The 22428-nt window shown below is 33.0% G+C and overlaps 2 protein-coding genes across 8 annotated transcripts; one reads left to right on the top strand and one right to left on the bottom strand.

Annotated features, from left to right (window-relative positions):
- Positions 1-297: 297 nt before the first annotated feature.
- On the top strand, positions 298-18369 carry Mbs (Myosin binding subunit). Of its 7 annotated transcripts, XM_018457571.1 has the most exons (22): positions 298-1374; positions 5171-5301; positions 5420-5538; positions 6173-6332; positions 6545-6689; positions 6856-6986; positions 7073-7218; positions 7541-7672; positions 7891-7973; positions 8082-8208; positions 8289-8397; positions 8694-8828; positions 9548-9718; positions 10215-10346; positions 11077-11260; positions 11624-11836; positions 12027-12210; positions 12340-12449; positions 12658-12729; positions 15190-15513; positions 16093-16185; positions 17970-18045. In XM_018457571.1, the coding sequence occupies exons 1-21, from the start codon at positions 1126-1128 to the stop codon at positions 16183-16185; spliced, it is 3150 nt and encodes a 1049-aa protein (XP_018313073.1). In that variant the 5' UTR covers positions 298-1125; the 3' UTR covers positions 17970-18045. The 7 variants fall into 7 exon arrangements, with proteins under 7 accessions (XP_018313073.1, XP_018313074.1, XP_018313079.1 ...); XM_018457572.1 differs by lacking the exon at positions 16093-16185 and having other exon boundaries at positions 17970-18369; XM_018457577.1 differs by lacking the exon at positions 11624-11836.
- Positions 18370-19496: 1127 nt separating this feature from the next.
- Positions 19497-22333, bottom strand: GatB (glutamyl-tRNA(Gln) amidotransferase subunit B, mitochondrial). Its single transcript, XM_018457579.1, has 10 exons — positions 22160-22333; positions 21713-21860; positions 21324-21437; positions 21084-21256; positions 20843-20991; positions 20520-20752; positions 20261-20449; positions 20057-20193; positions 19866-19989; positions 19497-19765 (listed from the first exon to the last, which is right to left on the bottom strand). The coding sequence occupies exons 1-10, from the start codon at positions 22276-22278 to the stop codon at positions 19550-19552; spliced, it is 1602 nt and encodes a 533-aa protein (XP_018313081.1). The 5' UTR covers positions 22279-22333; the 3' UTR covers positions 19497-19549.
- Between the last annotated feature and the right edge of the window lie 95 nt (positions 22334-22428).

Consider the following 22428-nt stretch of genomic DNA (forward strand, 5'->3'; position numbering starts at 1 on the left):
GATAGCCAATGAGAGCTGCTCTTTCTTCCAGGATTGTGTCACCATTGGCTGTCGCTAGTTAACGATAGCGACAATCATCGATAAGACGTTTAGAGAATCCCGCTACAGTGCGCAATGAGTGCGTCCAATCGAATTCGCTATAAGATCCGACTACGAGCACCACCCTAGGAATTTTTTAAACATCCAATAAGAGAACTCGCTTCATGGGGACAAAGATGTCGCCACTCGCCATTGAAATTTCCTAGTCGTTATTTGTTCAGGAACAACGACGGTTGGCTGCGTTGGCGACAACGCGAGTCCGAGCGAGAGTTTCGTGTCCGAGCTTCTGTCCGGCATGGAGCGCGAGGGAGCGCGGCCAAGAATAGCGTGGAGCACGCGAATCTAAGCCGTTCCGTAAATGAGTGGCTAGCAGAGGTGGTGTTCGACCGAAGGCGATCGCGCACGACCGCTCCCTCCGGGTAACCCCGTCAAGGTGTGAGACTCCGGCGCGATCGACAATAACACTCGCACGGGGAACACGGGCCCCGGGTGTGTTCCGCTCTCTCATATATGGAGCAGAATCGCGGGAAACGCCTGTTTCACGTGCCGTATCGCGCGCAGTGAAACGCGAGTGTACGTGTGCGTGCGTGCGTGCGTGCGTGTTCACGTAGCGCAGTCGCCGCCGCCGCTGTCGTCGTCGTCGTCATCGTCATCGTCGTAATCGTCTTCGCCTTCGTCTTCGTCGCCGCCACCGCCGTGCAGAGCAAAGTGGAAGAAGACACGAAGGGCGCGCGGAGAAGGGCAAGGAAGAGAGGGAGCGAAACGGACGAGAGATCGGCTGCGAGGGAGAAGAACGGGAGCGGCGGGCCGCGAGAGAACGAAGAAGCAAGAACGAGTGCGTGAGTGAATGAGTGAGCGTCTGTGTGCGCGTGTGCGTAAGCTTGCATGTGTGGAGCGCGGCCGCGCGTGTGTGCCAAGCGAGAAGAAGGAGAGAAGCCCGTGCGCGCGACAAGAGGAGCGATTATAGGAGCAGCCTGCCGCTTCTCTGCCTTGCCCCCTTGAGAGAAAAGAGGAGGACGCGCTTTTTTTTCCTCCTCGCTGCCGCCTGTCGTTGCCGTCGCTACCGCCGCCGCCGTCGTCGGGGCAATGTCTCTCGAGACACGTTCGAGCTCGGCCCTGTTCAAGCGAGCCGAACAGCTCAAGCGTTGGGAGCAGTCCGAGACGAATCGCGAGCCCACGCAACCGCGCCAAGTCGCGCGCAAGATCAAGTTCTCCGCCGATATCGTGTTCCTGGCGGCGTGCGCGGCCAGCGACAAGGAGGAGGTCGTGCGTCTCTTGCAGAGGGGAGCGGACATCAACACCGGGAACGTCGACGGCCTCACCGCGTTGCACCAGGTACTTAAGGGTGGCGAGTCGCGCGGCGCTTCTCTCGTTGGCATCCCCCCGGCATCTCGCTGAGATTTTGACAGCTCTTTCAAGTCTTCCCCTCTTCCTCCTCTTCTTCCTCCTCCTCCTCCTCCTCTCTGGAAAGCGTTCTGCCACTTCTGCCTTCCTCCCAACGTCTTCTTTCCTTTTCCCTCCTTCCCTCCCTCCCGCAGCATAAACGTAATTCTGCAAGATGGCTACTACGAGCTCCAGCTGTCTAATGCCCGTTTCTATCAATGTAGATTGACTTTAACTCATGACTACAACAATGGGCTATTTGGACCTGAAGTGAATATTTTTAGATGATTGTATAATCTGTATGATTGGTATCATGAAGGTCTAAATAATGGATAAACAAAACTTTGAGGCCCAGTTCCACAACTCATGGTTAACTCTTAACCGAGGTTCAACTTGTTTCTCACCTCTTTCCAATTCTAGAATTGGAAAGAAACAATGAATGAGTTGAATCCCGGTTAAGAGTTAACCGTGAGTTGTGGAACTGAGCCTGAGCCTTCCTTTATCAATTACTGTAAAACCGGAGGTTGACTTCTATTCTGTACTTTAAACAAGATTATAACTTTAGAACTTAGATGTAGTTCTCATAGCTGTAGTTGAGGATTGATCTTGATTTTCACTTACTTTTTCTAGTTCTAAGGCCCAGTTCCATCAATGTAAGATTAACTGTAATCTCAATATAATTTACTGTTTATTTTTTTTAATTCTTACAATGAAAAAAAGATAAACAGTAAGTTGAACCGAGGTTAAAGTTAAGTCTTATATTGGTGGAGCTGGACCTAAGAATTGTAGGCAAGAATGAAGAGTAAATTTAATTGAGATATGTTTATTTCTACCAATGTAGATCAACTTTAATCTTGGTTTATTTTACTCTTTTCTTTTTGTCTTAAGAATTAGAAAAGGACGAAGAGTAAATTACCGAAACTAAATTAATTTATAATGATGGGTAATTAAAGTTATTCTACATAGAAACGAGTATAATTCGCGACATTCAAAAATTATCCGTGGGGGGTGTGTTTGCGATTGTTGTCGGTCAATTTGACGCCGGTGTTAAAGGAAACAGGTCTCTCTCTCTCTCTCTTTCCTTTTTTCTCTTTCTTTCTCTCATTCTGTCTCTTTTTCCCTCTTGAAATCCCGTCAAGAGACCGTCACACTGATTGCAAACGCAACATCTGCTTTCAACCGTTAATTACTATGTTATATGTATTAGTGAGGAGATTACTTTAGGTAATATCTCGCTTGTGTAACCGAAATGCTAATTTTATTGCAAGATGTTTTGACGTGCCGCGTTTAGCTGCCGTGACTCGAATGTATATTCACGCAATCGGAATAAACCTGGAAATATAATCTTTTTTTCTTGTACTAGATCTTTTTTTTTTAATATGCAATTAACATTTTAATAATTGTGTTTGTATTTTGTTTTGAAGCGCAACGTTATAACATGCTGTTTGATCATCAATTATTTTATTTAGCACTCGTCAGAATTCGATTATTACTCATTTCTCTTCTGTCCAGTTCTATCAATTTAGATTAACTTTAATCTCTGTTTAACTTACTTTTATCTTCTCCTATCTCTAAGAATTAGAAAAAGATAAAGAGTAAATTAAACCGAGATTAAAATCGACATTGATAGAAATGAGTCTGACAGAGGAAATATATAAAACGTTATATCAAAGTTTTGTTAGATTTTAAAATCCAAGCGTCATAAAAGTATTCACTGTAATGAAAAAAAAATAGAATTTTGTATACAAAATGTACTCTAAGAATGGATTAAACTTTTTTTTTAGAAATCTATTATTTATTTTCTAAAAATTTATTTAATTACATTAAAAGTAGTATGCCATTCAATTTCTCATAAATTTTTATTTTCTTCTCCGTTTTATGTTGCCTGACAAGACAGCTGCAGTTCATAAATCTTTAATTTGAAAAGTTAATTGCTATTATTAATAAACAATATTTTAGTGTTAATCTTATCCCATCCTTTTATTAAAATATTATTTACGTTTGTTTGCTATGTATTGTTTATTTCATAACATACAGTTTATATCTTCCTTTACAAAGCATGTTGGATTATGAAATAATAGCTGAGACCAACATATTTCGATATTATTTAAAAAAATGGATGTATGTAATTGTGTATATAAAACAGTCTATTTGATTTATTATGTATTGTATAATTGGTTGCATGATTGTTTTACATTTATTTAATAATTTTAAAAATTCTATAATATCTCAATATTTCTATTTTGCAATGGCTTTTCGATTAATTGCCATACTATCTTTTAATTAATTGGAAGTTCTGATTGTTATAAAAATCAGGAGATTGAAATTAAAACTTTATCGCAAAAAAAATTAATTCGACGTGCTGATATTTAAAGAATTTGTAATTATAATACCATTCTGAGCATGCTTAGAAATCATAGAGCAATTTTCTTGTCACACTGGCAACAACTTTTTTTCGTGAGTGGTAAGCTTTTACGAGCAATCTATTTCTGGGTGTTTCCGAAAGCGGACGCAACTGGGTAATCCGGGACACCGTACATACATATATACCATAACGGTTATTACAGTACTAAGTAACTAATGAGGATACAATTAATGAGAAGAAGAGGTCGGTTGGCGTGTAAGAATCCTTGATGCGGAGAAAAAGGGAATAATTATATCTTGCTAAAAAAAAAAACAAATAATTATTTAAATAAGTATAAATCTCGCGGGTCATAAAAAATTATAATGTGCGATATTTTTTAAAATGTAAAATTATAATACAATCATAAAAAATAATAATAACAACGTATCCATTTTATATATTTTTTAAATTATTGTATTTCTTAAGGTACATTTGCCAATTAAATTAATTAACAACCATTAACGATTTCGAAACTTGAGAAAACTGTAAAAATGTAGCGCAATATTATCATATATAAATGTAAGGAGATATTTGCTGTAGTAATAGCGGTAGAAAGTCTTATACAAGTCTTATTAAATGGAATAACATTTTCCATAACGTGAAGCGATATTTATGGCTGTTATTTAAGCGAGAAGGAAGGAAGTTAAGGCATTTCATGGATTTGCGAAAATAGAATGTGAAAATACATCAGGCATCAAATGCTATTTATAGCTCTCTGTTAGAAGTCACAGGCTGCAGCATCTGTGTTCAGTTTAAATTCTCTGTGTCTAGCAATGTTGTAACATGTACCTAACTTTTTTTCATTTAAGTAATATCAAAATCATGAAAATTTACACATGTTGAACGACGTAAAGAATAATTCATACTTTTACCGTTTGTTTAATCTATTATAAAAAGACTATTTAGCACTAAGTATCTACTGATTGAAGATTCTGATTAAACGATAAATTGGTTTTCCTCTATATTTTATTTTATGATGCTACTTGGAAATATGTTGAAAATTAATTCCTTCAAAAAGTCTTATGATGTGATATAAATTTACTACATATACATCTTATAATAAAACATTCCATTATCATATAGAGATATTGCTTCCATTTAAGGGATCTCTCAAAAAGTAATGACGTAATCGAAACAGCGCATTTATAACATAACGTCGATTCGAGCCTTGGATTGCGACCAGACTTGACTAGACCGAGCAAAATTGGTGGTCTCGATGTCGAGACCTCGAAATACATCTTGCCAATCGCGCACGCTTTTCAACTCTTGTCCAACTTGTGTACTCACGCACGTTGATGTAATCAGCATATGATATATTATATTCACATTATATTATTACAACAGGCTTGCATTGATGATGACCTGGATATGGTGGAGTTTTTGGTGGAACAAGGAGCGGATATCAATCGTGGAGATAATGAAGGCTGGACGCCTTTGCATGCCACAGCATCTTGTGGATTCATATCTATTGCTAAGTTAGTATAGTTTTTACATGACTTTAAACTATTTTTCTTTAGATTTTATATACATAATTTATCAATAAATGTGCTATTCACGTGTATTGCAATAAATAGATAATTGTGTATTTTATAGATACTTAATAGAACAAGGATGTAATCTGGCAGCAGTAAACAATGACGGTGAACTGGCGCTGGATATTGCAGAAAGCGACGAGATGGAAGACATGCTCCAACAGCATATAAATAAAGCAGGTTTGTATTTATATGTATACCTGCAGGATGTCTGAGGCCTCTCTATTGCGTAAAACTTTTAATTATAGACTTCCGAGGAAAATCAGAGCTGGAAATCTTAGTACTGAAACATATCTACTGTGATAATTTTACAAACAATTTAACTACGTAAATAGCAATTAGCCACTGTTTTTGATCACTTCTTTATCCAAGTATTAGCTTTATAAAGCTATTAGATGTTATACGTAAAGCTGTATAAAGTATAAACGCTTCACATGTAAAACATTAAGCACTTAAAATTCAACATCCGGCTAGAAGTTTGCACGCTCAGACACAAATCATACGTTGGCAAAGATATCTTCTTTCATTGACCCCTTTTCGTGATGTTGATATAATTTTACGTACAATGGTGCTGAAATACTCTCTTAAGCAATACCGTGCATCATTCACACCTTACATGTGTGCAACTACTCGTATAGAAATATTTATGATATGAAATGTTTCTTATGAAATATAATTGAATTTCGAAAAAAAAAAAAATGAAAGTTAAACATATTTATGAAATGTAGATTATTTGCTAAAAAAAAATTATAAATTATTAAATATACGAAATAAATTTAATTTAATTTTTTATAACAAATTTAATTTTATGCAGGCATCGATTGTGATCAAGCTAGGAGCGAAGAGGAACGGTCAATGCTAAATGATGCAAAAGCTTGGCGGTCAGGTGCATCAGGCAAAGATTCCTTGCATCCGAGATCAGGAGCCACGGCACTTCATGTCGCCGCTGCCAAAGGCTACATCAAAGTCATGCAGTAAGACATTATATCTTAATTAAAAATAAAAGATTATTTATGTTAGATATAAGTAAATGAATACTGTAGAAAATTACATCTCTTGTATTGAACATATGACGCATAGTGCGATAAAATAAAAATTATTTTAAAAATTGAACAATTTTTCTAATATGTTAAGTGCAGATTTAGGGTTGATTCTTTTTATTGATTTCTTCAATATTTCTGTGCAGCATATTACTACAAGCTCGATGCAATGTTGATGCACAGGACTTTGATGGATGGACGCCTTTGCACGGTGCAGCGCATTGGGGTCAACTGGAAGCTTGCAAACTTCTTGTTGAAAACAGCTGTGATATGGATATGAAAAATTACGCCGTAAGAAAATAAATGTTTCTAATAATTATAATTAGACTGTGTATGGATTAAATTAGTTCCAGGCTTTAGATTAATTTAATCTGAATCCAGGTTGGATTTGATTGACAAATGTAATTAATTAATGTTATTATTCTTCCTTCTTTTCTCATCGGTATCTTGCTTTTAGGATCAAACTGCTTTTGATATTGCTGATGCAGACATCCTTAAAGCTCTTGAAAATTTGAGAGAGCAACAAGCACTTATCAAAGAAAATTCACAAACAAATAACAAAAAGCAATCGTCTATACCAAAGAAACGGTAAACAACGTGATAATCCTAAATATTGTTTGATATACAGATTGTAATCGTTATTTTTTTTCTTAATATACTTCTAAATGTTACAGTTTCTCAACGAGTGCTGATAATGCGGTAGCGGCACAAGAATCTACAGAAATCTTTGAAGAAGAAACGCCAAATAAAGTTAAGAAGGTTGAATTAGAGATTCAATCTGACAAAGAAGATTCCAGCACTAGTACAAACAGCGACGTTGGTAAGATTCTGTTTATACTATTCCTTTCAATATACGATCTAATCCGCACGTTTATATTTTTTTTTTTTTTCTAATATATGTATATAATTTTCGGACTTAATTTTTTTTCTTTTTTTTTAAGAGGTGATTACATTGATATGAAATAACTATCTACTCTGCAACTTCCATGTTTATCTTTTATATGAAGAAAAAGGAAAGAGTACAATTATGTTTTGCGAACTATTTTCTCACAAATCTTTATCCTATTGTCCACTTTTGTGAATCTAATTTATATTACCGTTAACTGTAATGTGTATTTCTTATAACATTGCTGCATGGACAGAAGCAACACGTGAAACACACATGGAAGAGAGTGATGGTGAAGGTGAATCTGAGACTAGCTCAGAATCACACTCTTCCACTTTCTCCAATCAATCTGATAAGTCTAACCACGCGACATGTCTTACAGATGACGGTAAGTTTGATCTGTAAGACTGTTTTTCTCCCTCTCTTTTTTTTTGGTGATACAAATTATTGCTTATTATTGCATGTATATTATATAAAAATTTTGTGACAATATCTCTCTTAAATGAAACTTACTGGATTGGTTATTGCTTTAAAGAGTGTGGACTTTAAATACTTCTTTTGTAAAATTGATAGTTGCAGTAAAGTGTTTGTTCAATTATTTTACAGAAAAGAAAAATAGAGTAAACAAAGATGAAAATGCACCCCATAGTCCAATATCTCCAGTTGAAACTAATAAAGTTCCTAATCAGGTAAGACATCTGTTTTTTTAATCATGAATCATATATATATTTCATATTCTCGAATAACCTTATATAACTAGCTCTTGTTGCTTATTTATTCGAGTTTTCTTTTTTAAGGCTCCAATATTGCCTCCAAAACAACAGACTGATAATAATGAGGACGGTGTTGTACCATCTTGGAGACGTTCAGGTTCCTTCCGAAATAGAATGCAAAGTACTGAAACTACTAATTCTGCATCTACAAGTATGTTCATCAAATGATGCGATTATATTTCACGAATTTTCCTGTTAAATTACTAATAAACCTACATGATTATTTCACAGAACTTGAAGATAAGGATAGCAATATTAAAATCCCAACAACACCAAACAAAGTTAGTGGAGAACCCGATGTGGTATTAAGAAGAACGCATAGTTTCGAGACAGATGAGAAGTAAGTTTAGTTAAGTCTCTGCTTCATGCATTATATATCATTCTTTTTTTTATATTACAAGTTCGCAGCTTTATATTAGCAATATCGTGTCTTTTTATTTTTTAATGATATAGGCAGATATTTATAATGCTATTAACAGCGGTGCTACGTTCCAACTAAGATATTGTATAATATGCATACTCCATGTGTCCGCATTAATTATGAGTCTTAGCATTTCATATTTGTAACGTATGTCCCTATACTATTATGATAATTAGTGTAGAGATATGCATGGCACGGTAATGCATGTGATGCAGGTTTTATGAGCAGTATTTGGCATTACGTGCCCGCATCAAGGCGTTCTCGTGCCCTACCCTCCATCGCTGCAATGCAGCTACTCCTACTCACACCAATGCTACGACTCGCTCTGCATCTCTACGCGAAACACACAGGTATATGCCGCATGCCTCTAATGTTACAGCTTTTACTTGTACAATACCAATTGTAATTATGTTAATTCAGTAATTCTATCCAACTTATTTACTATGATTATACTGTATAATATGTAGACTGCTGCGAAAGTATCATATTATTTGCATTATTTGAAAGTGTGTGAATGTAACAGATGTGATTTTAATGTTTTTTTTTATACATTCTATACTAATGAGCTTTTAATGTCGCTTGTTATTTATTAGTCTAGCTTGAAACCTTAAAAAGCTTTAAATTAAATCAGATAATAGTGCTAATCAGATCAAAAGATATTAATTTTTAAATTAAATTCAGAATTAGTTATTTACAAAAATTTACATATACATATTTTAAAGTAATTCTTTTCTTTAATATTATATTTTCTGTTTTAACCCCATCACATGACTGAGGCTAAACAAAAAACTCAGGAAATATAGAAATTTATAATCTTGTATTTTTTTTTTAAATAAACTTTAAAGTAGGTATATAATTAAAATATATTCGAAAAATTCTATTGTAAAATACAAGAGTTATTTTATTCAAGAGGTATTTTATTTTATTCATGGAAGTGTTAATAAATAGAAGACATCATGGTATCTAATACTTCTAAACATGGCAACGTCATTAAAATGCATATTTTCGATAGTTTATTACTTTACAAATTATTCCTTTTTTTAAATTATTTATTTTATTCTTACTCTAGAAAGAAAGACGTGAAATTAAATTTGGAATTATCAAGACTGCCACAAGGAAGCAATACACTTTCACCAACATCTGCATCTAAAACATTGGCATCGAGTCTATTGTCATCCATCACAACAACTACCACTGCCACTACAACAACAAGTCCTATTCCAGTCAATCAAATTCGCAGGTAAAGAAATTTTTATACTAAGGATCTACACTTATTAAATATTGTCTAAATGTTAGCAATGATCTTTTTCAATCTATTTTACATCAAATTAATACAAGTAAACTGCAGTATTTCATTGTCTTATGAAATGTAAAAGATACTGGCCGCAAAATTTTTAGTCATCTTCCTACAATATCTCCAAGTTTAATTAAAATCGAATCCTTACATGTAATTTTTGTGCATATATATATTATTTAACTTCACATCTTTCTACATGAAGTAAATGTTCTAAACACTTTTAACTATTTTACGTAAGACTATAAAAATTTTAATGCTTATATCTTTACTTTTATTATATAATTACTGTGTAAATGTTTGGGTTTTTCTAAGGCGGATTTTCCTAATAAGGATAGAGGCACTTATTTACATCATTAAAATACATTATCACATGTACACACAATCGACAAACATATATTTACATTCTGTATTGTGCGTTATAATTAATGTGGCTGGGTAGTGTTCAACCAGTGGAAGCTCCATCTACAGTTGTATCGAATACAAATAATGCAGTAGCAACTGCTCCTGGAACTCCCACTACACCAGGAGGGAGCAAGCTAAGTCCAGGAAATCTCTTCAAGAATTTCTTCAAGTGGGTACTCACTGCTCGGAAGATCCTCCTGAAATATTATGACTTTTGCATATTGTCAAATATTTACGTATTAATTACGTTAATTTGTTGGCAGTAGCATGAAAGTTTGCTTTTTGCAGTGTGATTATTCTTTTTATTTGCACATTAATTGTCCTATATATATATATATATTTGGATAGTCACCTTATCCACTACACATATGAATTTATCAAATTTGCCTAAATACTACCTGTTAGTAGTTGGCAAATGAACACACTGCCACACACAAATGCGCTTTATTCGATTTGTCCTGTTCAATATATACTAAAACTTTATGATATTTTCAATATAGTTCATTGTAACAAAAATCGATATTCTGTGAAAATAATATATCGACCAGAACGTTTCTTCAATAATGTTAAGCATTACAGCTTTATTTTCTTTTCAAATTTTCTAATCATTTCAAAATTAATACACTACAAGGAAGAAATTGAAATTATGTAATATATAACATCAAAGGTGTACCTGAAAGAAGAGATATTTTAATTATTTTCTTTTACAGGAATACGTATATTTGTGTTATTTTATGTTATATTTTGAATTTTTTTGATATTGCTTACAAATTATGTTGAACATGCTTACTAAAAGTTTGTTTTTATTGCACAGATAAAACAATCTGACAATATTACATATCTTTTGTTTTCGAGCTCGTAAATTGATACTTCATGTGTTACTATATGAATATGTACAGATCCTTCGTTCCACCCGTACGCGATGAAGAAAGTGAAACTCAAAGGAAAGCCCATGCAAAGAGAGTAAGAGAAACGAGAAGGTCTACTCAAGGTGTGACATTGGACGAGATTAAAAGCGCCGAACAATTAGTGAAGAAAAAGCAACAGAACAATGAATTGCCGACATCAACACCATCCACGCAGGTAAAGATCATATCAGTATTATTATCGCTGCCTTATCGTGTGATTGGAGAAAAGTGACTAACTATCTGATCTGATATGTCTGAAAGAATTCTTTTTCAATGATGTATAAAAATATCAAGAAAGACTTATCCAGTATGACAGCAATAGTAGTGAATGTAGTGCAGCATTAACGATTGAACGTAATAAATTTTATGAAGATCTAATTGAACTACACGATTTCACAATGAAATACTTGTGTTGCCTAATATCGAGGGTATATAATATTTTATTTTTTATTATATTCTTACACAAAAATAACACAACGTAGCATGACATTTAAATTGAGATTATGATTTTTATTCATGTTTTTTTTAAATAATCCAGCCTCCTCCTACTACTACTACTACTACTTCTACTACTACTACTTCTACTTCTACTACTACCACGACCACCACCGTCAGCAATACAGCTTCGATCACAGCTACGATAACAACCGCAACTTCCACTACTGTGACTCCTGTGAATAAAGTTTCTGAAGAATCTAATTTACCTGAGAGACGACCGTCTTGGAGATTAAGGGTAGACAATGGAAGCAAGGTGTGTGCGCTTATAAAAAAAATCATTTATTTATGACTAATTCACAAATGTTCACGGTTGTCTGTATGATCGATGCTACGCCGCAATGCGTTTGAAGATGTAATGTACAGAAGTTTAATTGCTAAAAGTAAAAGTGCATCACGAATGTTATTATTGTAAAAATCAAAATTTATAATATTTTATTATATAGTTTCAGTTAGAGGATGCTAATAATAAACCTACTGATAATACAACGGCCTATATGAGAAGACCGTCTGGTGGAACTGGTGTACCCAGACCATCATCAGCGCCCGTGGAGACTATTGCCACCAGTAGTACAGAAACCACAGTTACTTTACCCCTTAGAAGATCGTTAAAGCAACCTGATGACAAAGGTAAGACTTTACAGAATAATTAACGACATAACGAATATAATCAGGAATTTTATGTATATTAATAAAAATATATTAATTCATGAAGTATTGATTATTTATGTAAAAAGATGAAATTTTTTTGTATTATAGAACAAGATAAGGAAAATGATAGTAGAAACGCACAAGCTACACAAGCAGTTATTCAAAGGAGACGTCGGCCTAAGAGAAGATCGACAGGCGTGGTTCACGTAGATATGGATGTTAGTAAGAATTACATAATAGGGTTACATTTTTTCAAAAGTATTTTAATTAATATTATTACAGGAAAGTAAGAAAGGACTTTAAATAGATTTAAAAATTTTAATTAGAAAAAAATTAAGTAAAGTTTAAAAATAATAAAAATTATTTGATAAAAATTAAATATATATTTAAACATTTCTCAAAAAATTATATTTTCTTTTTTTACAGGAAATTGACCCAGAAAAGCAAGATCTAACTGCTGGTGGTGATTGCGATGATTCCAAAATCAATCACAACGAAGTAAGTAATTTTATTTTCAATATAAAATATAAATATTACACAGTGCTGTGTCAATTCTCCAAGCATAAACTCTAGTCTACTATTAAAAACAAAGCAGTGCTTTAAATTCAAGTTACTTGATTTAACATAATAATGTAAAGATTAGGTTATACATATGTATGAGTGATGAATTAATTTCTGCAATAGATACTAATATGAATTCCACCAATCCAAAATATATTATTCCCTTGTTTTCGATTTATTGGTTTCCGTTTTACAAAATCTTTCTAACGCGTCAAAGCGTCTGTTCGAATTTCGACTTACGAGCTTCTTGCCACAGATTTACTAGGCACGTGCCAAAAATCCAAAATTGGATAACGCGCAGTTAAATGACGCAGAGGGAAACACAACACTCGCAAATCGGGAAGAGCTTTGAATATAAAACGTTATCTCATTTCGGTCGCGATGCTGACAGCTTATTGTTTCGCTTGTTCCGATTGTTAAGCGATTACTTTATACGTAAAGAGACGCAAGTACCATGAAAAAAAGCATTTTTTTTAATACCGTATAATTATTTTCTGTTTCATTCTGGAGGCTCCATAATTCCAGCTTAACTTTTTCATTCACTAGCTGTAAACGATTTTCATAGGCTACCAGAGCTTCAAGTTATTTTTAGCTTCTTGAAAAAATAGCCTCTGTTCTCGATAAAAATAGTCTAGCATTCGTTATTTTGTCACTTATATTCGAGAAATACGACGTTTGATATGAAAATGGACAGAAAAATAATCGTGATAAACGTCAACGTATAATTTTGCTTAATCTTAATGTAATGTTTCTACTATTCTAAATATAAAATTATCGAATTGTTCTTGACAAAAAGTTTTAATTATATATGGCACTTTAATCGGTAATTAAAGCAAAAAGAAATGATCATGGACATGGCCTGACCGTGTCTAAAAGTATTCTATCCAACGCATTTGGAATACAATCTAACGGTTTGACATTTAGAATCATTCCACTTATATTTAGCGTTCATGAACATCAAAACATTTTAGTTTTTTGTATATCGATGACAGACAGATTACTAATGCGTTCTATATAAATCTTATATATATATATATATATACGTGTGTGTGACGGCTATTATCTAATATTACGAAATTTATACTCGGTCTCTCTGAACTTATTCCGATTATAAAACTAAATATATAGAGTATATAGTATCTATATATTATTTATTTACAAATGCGTCTATATTTAAGCCATTGTGTTGAAGAAAACCGTTTAAACTATGGTATAAATTGCATTTATTCTCCGAAACACACAACCTTGATATTTGTGTGCGTCTCCGCGTGCATTCCAAAAATAGCGCATAGTAGTAATACTTTAAAGCGAACTGCCTGATGTCTTGGTTCCCCTGCCCAGTTTCAGTCAGTCTATCGTTTCTTATCCGTGGCGTATACACGCTCCGCTCTAAAAATCGAAAAAAGTTTGCGTTTAAAATATCGCAGGCTGTAATAAAACCTCTCGCAAACCATTTATGTGAGTAACGTGTTACGGATCTCGCGGAAAGAGCTACCGATGCTATAGTCATAATAACACTTAGCACGTGACGCAAACCATGTCTTCGTACAGAAAAGGAGTACAGACTAAGCCAACAACAGCTGCAGGCTTACGAGCTCAAGCGTCAACAAATGGGCAATCAATTTTTGGAAATAGGTCACGGATAAGTGGTTTGCTCTCGTTAAATCCAAATAATTTAACGTTTAACGCGGGATTATTGGGCGTAAAAACTCCAAATCTATATTCCGGATCTAAATTTTTGAATAAGAGTAAGAAGAGTAGCGACCTATTTCGAACAAGTCCTTTCACGAAGTCTACGAACAGTCCGAATTATCAGAATCTTTTCACGACATATGGTGGAACGTCAACGGGATATGGTGGTGTGACTTTACCTTCTCACACAGCTGTCAGTCCTTTGAATCTGAGTCCATCTCCCAGTTATAACTATTTAAACCTAAACGCAAACACTCGACCACACATGCAAAAAACCGAGAGTTTTAAGAGATCCAAGATAAAACCGAGTCTTAATATCGGTTCGAGAAGTTCCAGTCTGCAAAGTTTAACTAGTTCTGAGGGATATGCTGTAAGCAATTTCCTTGATTTTCGTATCTTAAATTTGAAGTACTCTCTTCTGGAAGTATAAAACTTCCAGAATTTTAGAATATTTTCAAATGAAATAATGGTTTTTATTAAACTATTATTTTTTCTTATTATTTAAACATATTTTGTATACGTAAATAAATTATATAAATATGGATTTAATAATATAACATTCGATAATATTAATATTACCGAATATTATATTATTAAATCTATATTTATTAATTTTTATTAATATTACAGATTATAATTTTTTTTTAATTGATAAAAATGATACATTGTAATAAAAATTTATGTTTAATATTCTTTCTCTTTTAGAGTGGAAACGATCGTTCTGGGAGAGCCACTAGATTAGGTTCGATATCTTCGCTATCATCAGAAGCCTCATCAACACCAATCAGATTAAAATCGAATAGTTCCGAAAATGGTGAATTAGATTATAAGAAATTATACGAGGAATCTCAGGTCGAAAATGAAAGGTTAAAGGATAAACTGAAGCGCTCCGACGAACAATTAAAGGAAGTCAGGCATTTATTGGAAAAAATGCAAATCAACCAAAATAAAGTAATTCTCTCTGAGGCAGAGAAAAGAGAAAGGCGAGCCATGGAGAGGAAACTTTCAGAGATGGAAGAAGAATTGAAGGTAAGTTTGCAGAGATTTGATACACTTCCTACATTATGAATCTGTTATGTATGTGAAAGCGAATGGAAGAAATGCTTTCATACATTGAATTGAATGATGAGAAGACTGGACACAATTGTCTGTGATTTTGTGTACGAATATACGTATCAGTATATTTACAATTTTAGATTTTTTAGTTAGTTACACACCGTCATCTCTTTTTTTCTTGTGTTGCTGTGACTGCTAGCGGCAAGCAAAAACAGCAATGATTATTTTTGTACGAAGACCCGATCGCTTCGGTTATATGCTTTTCCTTACCTGGCAATTTTACGCAAATTGACGCTTTACTCTCTTTCTTATTCTCTATTTCCAATTGATACTCATTTTCTCTTTTTTCGCGGGATACAATAATTTTTAGTAATCCATTTTGTATTTCCACTGAGTTCCGCTTCTCAGAATTTCCAGCGTAGTTTTAGCAGGGAATTGCACGCGGTTTTACTCGTCTGTTAATAGAACGCGAATTAGTTATTTGTTTTTGGCTATTTTGGGACTCGCAAAAACAGTGGCGGAGTTTTAGGCTAATTGTTTAACTGTTTACAGCAATTGCAAAAGCTCAAAGCTGAAAATGAGAGATTGAAAGCCGAAAATCGGGCACTTACCCGCGTCGTATCCAAACTCACCAATACTAAATAGGTAAAGGACACAATGACAGCATCTGCGTTTACGATAGATCGTATCTCACGTACAACATTAATTAATTAATTACTCTTTTAATCGAATGATTAATTATAATTTTGTGTTCTGATCGCCAATATTAAAACAGAAATGATATCACTCATCATACTTATCGTACAAATCAGCTTTGCAAAATGCATTCCAATATATAACGCGTATCGTTAATCAATTTTTAATTAAAGGTATCAATTTACTTTTATAAAAGAAAAATTTCAGGCTTTCTATAATACATATGTCTTATTCTAAGTATTGCAATCAATATTGTACATTCATGTATCTTCTTGTGTGATACTAATAACACTTATTTCTGCAATGTATTATCAAGACAGTTATTTTACGCATATAATTACGTATTTAACATATTTTATATATGTATAAAATTTTTCAAGGTTGTTCCAAACGTGAAAATTATAATAAATTATCCCGGCTGATTGTGTGATGCATGTTATAAATGAACTATTTAATAATATATTTACTAAAAAAGAAAAACAAATTTTTAACAAAAAATAAGAAAGAACGCAGTCTGTCATTTATAAGATGCATATAGGAATGAATATAGCTACTACAATTTTAACTTTAGGAAACTTTCCTCCTTATAAAACCATCATCCAACATGCAGAATAACATCAGTAAACTGAATGCCATCATCAAGCATCGATAATCATTTTAGCACGTATTTCATATAAAGACAAAGCCATGACTCTGCAGTTAATTATTCTTTTCAGTTTATTTATCTTAATCATAACTGTGTGAAAGTTATTCAATTCCCAAAACATATTCGACTGTTAAAATTTCAACACATATTACACTGTATTAACTTAGATTTTCACCTCTGTCTCTCTCTCTCTTTCTCTCTAAGGAAGCATGTTAAATGTTAAATTGTTGCACTTTATTGCACTTTATAGACTTTAAAAAATAGCCAATCCACAAAATTGACATTAATCCCTCTTTAACTTTACGTATAATATTGCATACTCATCATTATTTCATGGTATGCATTAGAAAGCTTTCGTATCAACGATATTATTTGTAGTATTCAAAAAGTGCTCAACAAAAAATATGACAAATATATGATAGTTGCAATTGTAACATAAAATTATTTCTTGCATAAGAAATATGAAATATGCCCCCACAACTTGAAGTCAAATTGTTGTATCAATAAGACAATTATGCGTTATCTAAATTGTCAACTTTTAATTATTCGTTAATTAAGTCTCGCTCTTAGATTGCGTATGAGTTTGAGGATAAATTTTCGAACTTTATTGTAGAATATTTGTATGTATAAAAATTTTATTCTAGTGTCGGATTTATATCTAAACAATTTGTTTGAGCTATTTATCAATCTCAATACAACATTAATTAAATGTAAATAATTATGAAGGAATACTTTTGTACAAATGCAATGATTAACTTGAAAAAAAATTAAGTTTATGATTCTGGTATTATATATAATACGATGATCATAAATCGATGAAACGCTTTTGCTATTCGCGATCATTTTTCAGTTCTCTTATCTGTATCAGTATCTGAACATTTATTAATTTCTGCTAGTACATACATTACCCGAATACTTTAATGACTTTTGGTTGCAGTAATATTTGTGAGTGCCTCTTTCCATTTATCCTCCTGTTGTTTTGTGAGCACTGAAATTATTCCGTCTATAACGGCATTATTTCTTTATATTCTCCTCTGCTGTGTTCTTAACTAGCGCATAAGAATTAGTGTGATATTTTTTTTTCTAGGTGATGGACCAACTAAAATGCGAAAATCAGAGGCTAAAAGATGAAAATGGTGCCTTGATCAGAGTAATCAGCAAATTATCCAAATAAATCTTGTAGTCTCAACTACACATCGTAATGAAATTTTAAGTTGTATTACAACTATGTTGAATGAATTGCTTCAATTATAGCAGCATCATCATTATCGCTAGTATTCTTACAAATCTTGCGTCATGCTATCGATGAATTTATCTTTATAGTTATTTAACTTATTCCAATTATGAGATCAATTAATCGCATGGCTGTGCCAAAGGCGAAAAGAAATGTTACTCCTATTCTTAGACTGTGAATACTTGATTGTAAAAGACTTAGAATTTTACTTTGTGAAATTACTTTTTATAATGTCAGAAAGATAAATTTTATAATCCACTATATAAAATCAATTTAATGCTTTATAGTAAAAAAAGTCAGGTTTATTTTATTTGACTATTAGAAAGGAAAGAAAAAGAACTGTTAATCTTTACGGACAATTTTCTTTTTTAACAAATCGCGTTATCGATGTTGATTCTTTATAAGGACATTTTGTAAATACAGACAAATAGACAATGGTGATGTGGCATTTTAGTAATTTGAAAAATAGAATTTTTACTCGCGAAGTAAGTTTTTGTGAAACACTCTGACTACATACAAGCAAATCCATAATATATCGAAACTGTTTGTCGAAGCAATAAGCGATATATTTGTTACTCCTGATTAAATTATGGTGATAAAGGAGTCAAAGGACATGACCTTGCTACTCAAGTGGCCTTTCTCTGAAGACTGCAATTTGTAAATCCTTCCATCATTGCCATTTTTGCAGTATAAGCAGAAATTTGATGCATATACGGGAGTAAATGTTTTTAATTACTCTGTAATATAATACATTTTCTTATATAATATCACAGATATGTAAAATATACTTTAGACACATCGGGATTTTTAATCTCCTTAAAGTGCTAAAATTACTGTATGTTAGAGCTGTGGTAACTTCAGTTCGAACTGTTGATGTAGAAAATCTGTGTTATTATTTTTAACTACCTGTTCAATATAAAACGCTGTTACCTATTATTTTCTTATAGCAACACCAATAATGATTGTCCAATACGTTCTGGATAAAGACAAATTTATAAATATTGAATAATGGAATGTGTAATTGACAGTTGGCATGTTTTTTAATGATATTATTGTAAACAATTGTAAAAAAATGATGACTCAATGTAGTTATTTCGTAATGAAGTTTATTAGAAAATAATATTTGTGTAAATATTTAATACATAAACTTATATGTGTGTGTGGACCTATTTTTATTATTTTATAAACTTAAGTCTGTGGTGGAATTCCTTTATGTATATGTAATATGTTCTTTAAAATATTTATATTGATAAAAATCCTTATATAATATAGTATAATGTGATTAATCAGCAGTGTCATATACAATGAAAGGTAAGTAATCAATATAAAACTTTTAATGAATAAAACTCGAATGTTTTATTTACAGTATATCATCTCTCACAATACTAATTCATTAATAGATTTATTGTAATTCTCTCCATTTTATCACACTACTATTTCAGTAATCGTTCCATAATTTTTGCAACAACAGCCAAATTTGCACGTTGTTCCGTAACCTTTGCCATTTCTCCCATTAATGCATTAAACAATTTTTTCTTGCCACTTTTATATCCTGATACAAGTTTTGGATTTTTCTCTATAATTTCTAAACATATCTGTTCTAATTGTTTCTCATCTGATATCAGGAACCAATTGTGCTCTTTAACGATCTATATATAATAAATAAAGTTAATTATATGAATATAAATCAAAAATATATTAAAGCTGTAAATATATCATATATTTTTTGTGAAAAAATGAAATTTTTACCTCCTTTGGTAGTTTATTTGGATCGACTATTAATTCCTTCAAAATCTTTTTTGCCGTTATTAAATTAATTAAATTGCCTTGTAATAAATCAATCAATTGAGCAATAAAATCTTCATGTGATACACTGAAAATTTATGAGGTATGTATTTTTTATTCAGAGACATTATCTTACTTAAAAAGAAGAGGCTTACCAAAATTCAATCGTTAGTTTATTTTTATAAAGAAAAGTCAACAGCTCCATGACGAGAAATTTAGCGACCAGTTGCGGTTCACGATTCTCATTATTTTTTATTATTCTGTTAAATAATTGTAATAATGCAAAGTCACTCTAAAAAAATATGAAATATTAGGAAAAATGTTTGTACTTATTTCATTATAGAGCATACCAAGATTACCATTAAAGCTATAATTATTTCAGCAGGTATCTTAAAAACATCCTTTAGTCTCTGACGTATTTGCTCCGGCAATTCGGGTAGCTGTCTTTTTAGTACTACAGCATCAACTAAATTGTTTTTATTCGGTAAATCTTCTCTAAGATGTATGCGTAAAGGTGGTAAATTTGTTTCAGGCATAAATCGGTAATCCTAAAAGTATTTATAATGAATTCAATAATTCGTGATATAAGAGCAGCGTAAAATTGAAATACTATGTTACTTCTTTGTCCTCTTTTTCACGCATAGGAACAGTTTTCTTGTTCACCGCATCCCAAGCACGAGTCTCATTGAACATCTTGTCACCGACCTCAAGGATAGAAATATGCCTATTTATTTCATATTGAATGGCCGCAGCAACAGCACGCACACTTCCGATATTCTTTATTTCCGTTCGAACGCCTAAACTATCACGGTTGTTTACAGAAACGTTAGCATCTATGCGAAGTGCTCCTTCTATAATTTATAAAGATAATAAAAGATGATATATCACACAAAGTTGTACAAAAATACAATAACTTGAAAATAATTTTTACAGCAAACAACCTTCCATTTTGCCGCTACAGACACCCAGTAATTGCAATGTAAATGCAAGCTCCTTTACAAGCGCAGCCGCTTCCTCACCATCGACTAAGTCTGGTTCAAACACGAATTCCATCAAAGGTATTCCGGCTCGATTAAGGTCAATCAGGTTTCTAAAATATAGAAATAGCAAGTAAAAAATTTAATTGGAACACTCAATTTTTACTAACTTTCAAATAGAACCAAGTAGCACTCAGCTCAATACCTTGCTACATTTTCATCGTGTAAACTTTTGCCACTGTCTTGCTCTAATTGGATCTGCTTAATTTTGGAAGATTTCAAGTATGGAGACTTGTGCAGTCCTGGAGTGAAAACATGAAACTTAATTTCACCATTAACAGCAATAGGTTGTCCTTGTTGAGTGATTTGAAACCCTGCCTAAACAATTTGCAACTAATAAAGACATAACGATAAGTATCTATTTTATGACAGCCTTATCACTCACAGGCAAGTCTGCATAGAAATAATGTTTTCTTTCAAACAAAGAAGTCTCATTCAATCGGCAGGATAACGCCAAAGCAGCCAGCACTGCTGATTCCACACATTTTCTGTTCAGTACCTACAATATATACGTATCTACGACAATAATTAATATTTATTGTAACAGTTTGCAAAATTAATTATTTTTATCTAGAAAGAATATTTTCGCTAACACAGATTAACAATAATATTGCATCAATATTATCATTTCCCATTTAATAATATAAATATAACACACGTATTGTACATAACAGTTACATTGTTGAATAAGAAATAACAATATTGATGTAATATTACTGTTAGTTTACGTTCAGTAGTTGTTTGATTTATTATAACCAATTATTAATAACTCACAGGTAACGTTCCCGGTGTGGCACAGTCGAAAAGTGAAACGCATGAGTTAACCGGGCTGGCAAAGTCGGTAGATGCACTGGAAAACAATTTTGATTTCGTGGCAATCTGAGCGTGGACCTCCAAACCTACAGTGGATTTCCATTTCTCCCTAATTGTCAAAAAAAGGCAATACAATTAATGACTTAATTGTGACTCTCTGAAACATCATGAATATTTAGGTTGTGGTCCACTTGACGCTACAAACGCTTCGAAGCATTCTTTGATTAGTTAATTCGTAAAATTCTTTGTTCTGATTGATCGCTCAAACGCTTCGGAGCGTTTATAACGTCAAGTGTACCGCAATCTTAATGAAGTAAATATACAACTGCGGTACACTTCGGGAGCGACATAACAAGAATTGTTTACATTCACGACATTATTATAACCTAACCTAACCTAATTGCTCACCGTACTTTTACATCTTTTTGATTCTTAATTGAGAGAAAACGCCGCAAAGCATTGCTGTTTCGTTTTCGAATCCATTTACTATGCGCGAAGGTAAGACATAATTGTTGCCTTGATAACATTTTTCAGTGATTTTCCATAAAATCAGAAGAGCAGCCACGAGTTCTTTGTGAGAAAAACACCAATTCAGAATTGCCAATTGCTACAAGCTTGCAGGGAGTTTTTTTTCTGTGGCTGAACTAGTGTACACTTTTGGAACTTAAAGTGAGATA

The sequence above is a fragment of the Mycetomoellerius zeteki genome, unplaced genomic scaffold (assembly GCF_001594055.1).
Source record: "Mycetomoellerius zeteki isolate Tzet28-1 unplaced genomic scaffold, Tzet1.0 scaffold64, whole genome shotgun sequence".
NCBI classification, from domain to species: domain Eukaryota; kingdom Metazoa; phylum Arthropoda; class Insecta; order Hymenoptera; family Formicidae; genus Mycetomoellerius; species Mycetomoellerius zeteki.